The sequence below is a fragment of the Cyprinodon variegatus genome, unplaced genomic scaffold (genome assembly GCF_000732505.1).
Source record: "Cyprinodon variegatus isolate N-32 unplaced genomic scaffold, C_variegatus-1.0 Scaffold344, whole genome shotgun sequence".
NCBI classification, from domain to species: domain Eukaryota; kingdom Metazoa; phylum Chordata; class Actinopteri; order Cyprinodontiformes; family Cyprinodontidae; genus Cyprinodon; species Cyprinodon variegatus.
Genome location: NW_015150797.1, coordinates 542,444 through 548,137, shown reverse-complemented (window position 1 = coordinate 548,137; position 5,694 = coordinate 542,444). Strand labels below are relative to the sequence as shown.

The 5,694-nt window shown below is 39.9% G+C and overlaps 1 protein-coding gene across 1 annotated transcript in view; it reads right to left on the bottom strand.

Annotated features, from left to right (window-relative positions):
- The window catches only part of LOC107091604 (atypical kinase ADCK3, mitochondrial-like), a 29,775-nt gene that overhangs the window by 19,936 nt on the left and 4,145 nt on the right, over window positions 1-5,694 (bottom strand). The window contains exons 3-5 of the mRNA XM_015385624.1: window positions 4,215-4,520; window positions 4,030-4,096; window positions 1,249-1,320 (exon numbers count right to left, since the gene is read on the bottom strand). Of these exons, the coding sequence (XP_015241110.1) occupies window positions 1,249-1,320; window positions 4,030-4,096; window positions 4,215-4,520 (445 nt within the window). The remainder of the gene's footprint in view (window positions 1-1,248; window positions 1,321-4,029; window positions 4,097-4,214; window positions 4,521-5,694) is intronic.

Sequence of the window (5,694 nt, the reverse complement as noted above, 5' to 3'; positions counted from 1 at the left end):
CGATGTCCCATATTCAGTTTTAAGGCCGATACTGATAGGATGCCGATTATATCGTGCATCCCTATATATATTAAGACAAACTGTGTCCAGCTGGTGTTTTCACACAGTGAGTTAAATTATACTAGTGCACATCTAACAACAAAAACTGATTATCTGATGTCAGTCTGTGGTACGGAAGCCCAAGAGGTGAATTGCTACAAAAAATCCTGACTTTACGAAAATGTAATCTTCATAAAAAACCCCTTTATTAATTGATTTTATAGATTAAACACCCAGCAATAGTTCTTTCCAGTCTTTCAACACCATAAACACGTTTCGTCTGAAAGGAAGTAATTACATCTTGGAGCGGCCTATCAATAACTCATACTTGATTCCTATGAACGAATTTGTGGAGGGAACTAAAGATTAGGGTGATGGCAAAGAGGCATTTTCAATAAGTAGCTCAACAACAGAGAAAAAAAATGCTAAAAGCTGGTGAGAAAAAGATTTTTTTCCTTTCCGGTTGTTCTTCATTCAATGGTTCAGTGAAAACTGTGGAGTTTGGGATATAGGGACGGTGAAAACAAAAACACAAACTTTTTAGAATTGTTTTATTTCTTAATAAATTAAGAAAATCCCCCACATCTTGTTGCTTTTTTATCTCTGCTTCTGTCTCCTTGAACCCCAGTGGGCCTCAGCAGATGGCCGCTCACACTGAGCCTGGTTCTGCTGGAGGTTTCCTCCTGTTAAAAGGGAGTTTTTCCTCTCAACTGTCGCTACAAGCATGCTTAGTGTGAGGGATTGCTGAAGAGTCAATGAGTCGATGCAATCAGCTGGTTTTCCTTAGACAGAAAACTTTGAATCAATCTGACTGGATGATCTGGTTGAACTGTAAAGTGCCTCGAGATGACATGTGTTGTGAATTGGCGCTATAGAAATAAACTGAATTTAATATTTTTTTCCCCAGTTCATCCTTATGTGCTTGTTTGGGTCCAGCTATTATATGAACGCCCACTTTAAAACACTGAAAAAATAAAAGTATCTGATAAAACGGCAGCAAATGCATGAGCAGCATTTCTAAACACGTCTTACTTTCTACACAGACTAAAGTCCATCGCTCCGTCCAAGTCTTAGCCCCTTATCTAAACTGGTGCTGCTCAGTGATAACCAAACTCAAACAAGGTTCTTGACGGTTCAGATACTGGATGAAATCTTCTCTGACATCAGCAGCAGACGTACATACACACACAGCCCTTCACTTCCTGCTACCTTGCTGTTTGAGTTTCAGACTCTTCTTAGCCATATCTGCAATGGCTCCGATCCCGAGGCCAACTGCCAGACCTGCAGAGAGAAAATGACAGAAGAATAATTAAAGGTGAGGCTCACTGAGAATAGATCAGCAGCCTGGAAATTCTAAGGTTTGAGTTGGCTTTTGATGACCGCAGCAAGAAAAAAGGGAGGTGACGTCAGCCATGCGCTGCAGAAGATGGGATCTCATTACTAAGAGTAACTCAGAGACTTTCCAACACTGGGTGGAGTTAACTGAGGCTGAATGTGGAGGAAAAAACGGATACGCATTCTGGCAACTTGTTTTTAAATCAGCTGGATTCCTGACACGTCCAGGAAACGTTTCCTCAGCATCTGATACTCTGAACTTTCCTTCTAGTGAGGGAACAAGTCAGCACATGTGGAAAACTGCTGACTAAGATCATGATCCCCCATAACCTGTTCTAAAAGAAAACGTTCACGTCTGCCACACAAAAAGCCCACGGAAATAAAAATGCTGCGGTTTCCAGTGCCTCTAAAGTGGATGTTTTTTTCTTTTTTCATTCTTTTATAGCATTACTCAAACCAAGCCTTAGTCGTGTGCTGCAAACAAACTTGTTCATCTCCCATGAGCCTTTGCAGCTGTGGAGGAAGTGCCAGCCCTGCTAAACTCGTTTGCACAACCTACTTACCCAAACTATGTTTTTTTTTTGCAGAAACAGTTGTCAGCTAATGAAATGTCACTAAGGATTATTATGATGATCTTGATTTTAAAAACCAACAAAAAAAGGATGTTTTGGATCATTTAACTTAAAAAGTATAAATGGAATGTTTTGTTATCAATTTACAACGACCTAGCGAATAATTTGCAGGTTTAAAAAATAAAACAAACATCCTTTGCTTTGAAAGTGAGGCGTGGATCTGAGCCAAACGCAGTGAGCCGGAGCAGAAACTGTTTTTTAATAAGATTCTCCGCCTGCCTGCTCAGAGTCTCATTCTCTGCACCCTGCAGCTGCCGGCTGATCTTACACCGGCTGAATGGCACATTCTTTGGAACAACTGCGGCTAAAAGACACCGGTGATAGGGGCAGGCCAGTAATGCGTTTCCACCTCCCTGTGAGCTACATTAGCAATGCGTCAGTGTAGGAAAAAGTAAGTGGAAATGCACCAAGAAGTCAGCCGGTTACTGGAACCGACCTTCAGCCTGAACACAAACTCCACCTCCACTGAGTCTCTGCAAGTACGGCCTCTCCATCCAGAACTTTTCAGGATGTCTTTACTAACATTTCATTTAAATAACTCCTGTTTATTTATTTTTACCAAATAAACAGAATAAGTTAACTTGACATGCAAAATGGTATCCGCTTACATTTAACTTATTTTATAAAATAAGCAACCCATCAACTTAAGCTGGCTTTTATTTTGGGACTTTTCCATGTATGTGACATCGTACAACCTTTACATCTGCATCTAAATAAAATATCAGACTTTAAGCTCAACCTTTAAAGATAAACAAAGTGGTGATGAAAAAAATATGAATGTTTTAATTTAATTTTCCAGCTGAAGTGACAAAAAGCTAATTTTTCCAGATGGATTTGCTCCACATATCCATCTGGAAACCTTCCGTAGAATATACTGGTAAATACTGGTTAGCTGATTGGCCTATGTTGGTGATAGACGGGCCAAATAAACCAATCAGATCAACGAAGCATATGACGTACTAACAGAGCGACGACGAAAACACAACCACAAGCCAGGCTACTCTTGGTGAAACCAGTCGGGAGAAGAAATACTCTGTAATTCCGATAAAACTTGCTCGATAGCCACGCTAACGCTAGTTTCATCGGCTGAAGCCGCCATGTTCTTTAGACTGAACTGTCGCGCTTCCTGTTGCGTCACACCTCAACCCGCCTCAAAGCCAACGCTGATTGGACCTTCGTTTGGTGAACGGCTCCAAATTTTCTTTAACGGAGAGTCTCCAGGCTGATCTGCGAGTGAAACCTTGAAAGCTGCCGACATCAGGATGGTCTCACGAGGCTAACAATAAGCCACCTTCAGTTAAGGAGGTTACTTTGAAAGAAAGGTTTAGAGTTCAGCTGTAAACGGTTCCTGCAGGATTGTTTGCTATCCTGCACCTTGGGCTCCAGCTGAAGTGCAAATACGCTTATATTGCTGACACACACACGCATCATAGAGCAAATAGCAGCAGAAGTCCACATAAGAAAGAAAAAACAGGGCACATAGAGAAAGAAACATCCTTATATCTATTCAAAAATATGGTATAAAAATATTTTTTAACACTTAAATTTGATTGAGACTTTAAATGACATGTTGCACCTTTGTCGTTACTGATTTCGGCAGCTTTAGATTTGTTCCCACACTCCTTATAATACATTAACTGCAGAGGAGACTTCTGGAAAATCGATCCAGAGACGACTACAGTGGGAAAAAGTTGATTCCGTTTCTTAAGCTTTTAGCTTTGTTATCAAATACAAAAATTAATTTAAAAATCTTGCAAAATGTTGGAAATCTGATTAAACATCAACAATCTCAGCAAAGCCAGGTTTGTATGTTTGTGTTTGTTTAATCACTAATGAAGGCTGCTAAATATGTTTGAAAGAAAAAGTCAGATTGAAATCTTTTATATTAATATCGTATCAATAAAACCCAGTTTTCATAGCAATGCTTTTTACATATGATTTCACAGCACTTCAGCTAAAAGAGTTATAAGAGCAGGAATATGAGAAATAAGCCTCAAAATGAAAATAAAATAAAAACACTTACTTCCAAAGTTAACCAGCCTTCCTATCCGTGTGACGGGCACTTTCCTCTCCCGAGCATTTTCACTCAGCTAGTTAAAAACAGAAAACATAACTGGATCACCCAAAGAACATTTATTTAATTCCTGTAATACTAATCCTACGATCTTTATCTTTATTGTGTTTATTTTCTCTCTAAAGATGCAGTACCACTTGTTTATATTGCTTCGCTTCAATTTTCTTTGCGCTTCTTGCTTTTTCGATATCCTCCGCCGTCAGCCGTCCCACCGTGGAGTTTTCCTGGTGAAACAGGCGCGTGTGTCCGGCGTACAGCTGGCCGGACCAGTTCCTGTGGAACCTGGTGTGTTTGGCGCCGGATCTTCCGCTACACGTCCTGTCACCGCTATTCACCCTCCCAGCTAAGCCGGCGCTGAAGTAGCTGCCTGCGGCGGAATATCTGTGGTAATGCATCGCTGTGGCTCTTTGGATGCTGCTTTCCATCCCTTTGTTGAAAGTCTGTTAAATAAAAAAAAAAGGTTTATTTTAGCAGCTGAGGAAGCTGTAGCACATGACTGCATTCAGGGATACATTAACTCAGGAATTTAACCCGTTAGAGAGAGAAAAAAAACGCAGGAAGTTGTCGTTAACTGCTGCTTTGAAAGCACCCATTGTGCCTAAAGTTAAACTAAACAACATTAATGGCTGTTTCTACCCAAAACATTAAAAAATTTTAAAACATAATTTTATACTCTACTATAAATTTCCAGGTTTTAGAAAGCTATGCTTGATCAACATTTTCCCAAATAAGGGAATCTTTTTTTTTTTTAAATAATGGTCCATTTCTAGAGAATATATCACAAGCTGAGGGTAGACGTGTGCTGCTGCAGTTGCTGCTGTGCACTGCTGGTAAGCTTGCAGAAAACAAGGGATCCGTTTGGAAAATTATTTGCGTCCTAAAAAAATAAAACTGCTCATGGCGTTGGAACTAGAGACGCACCGATCCGGATATCAGAGATCCAATCCAGTTCATTTGACACGCAACTGTCGTTTCTTTCTTTTTGCTGCTTATTTGTTAATTAATAGTATAAAGTACATTTATATACATGTTAATTTAGCTTCTTTTTTTGAAATACAGCTTTTATGTGAAGGCTAAAGTCTTATGCTCCAGGGGTGCAGCAGTGCAGAGGTTTTAGTCCTCTGCTCCCATTTCCTTTCTGCCTACTTTCAAAAATAATAAAAATAAAGGCCACTAGAGCCTAAAAATAATCTTTAAAGCCTTCACTCATATGTAAAAATATATGGTTCATTTATTGAATAACTGAATCCGATCGTTATTTGGTATCGGCCGATAAGATCAGCCCAGGTACTGGATTGGAAAAAACTGGTTCAGTGCATGTCTGCTGCAGCATTATTGCTCTAAACTCTGTTTTAAGGCATCTGACCGCAGGCTGACTACTAGAGCAGGTAGCCTGCATATTTACCTGCTAAAATCAACTTGCTAAACTTGTTTCACTGTATGAGGATTAAAACAGAAAAATAACTCTCTTCATTGAGCGCCTAAGAAGGTGCTTATTCTATGTAGGGATGCAGGATATAATCGGCCCCCTATCGGTATCGGCCTTAAAAGTGAATATCGGACACCGGCCCCCCCCCCGATATTTAACCCGATATTTGATCAGCTTCTGAGTTT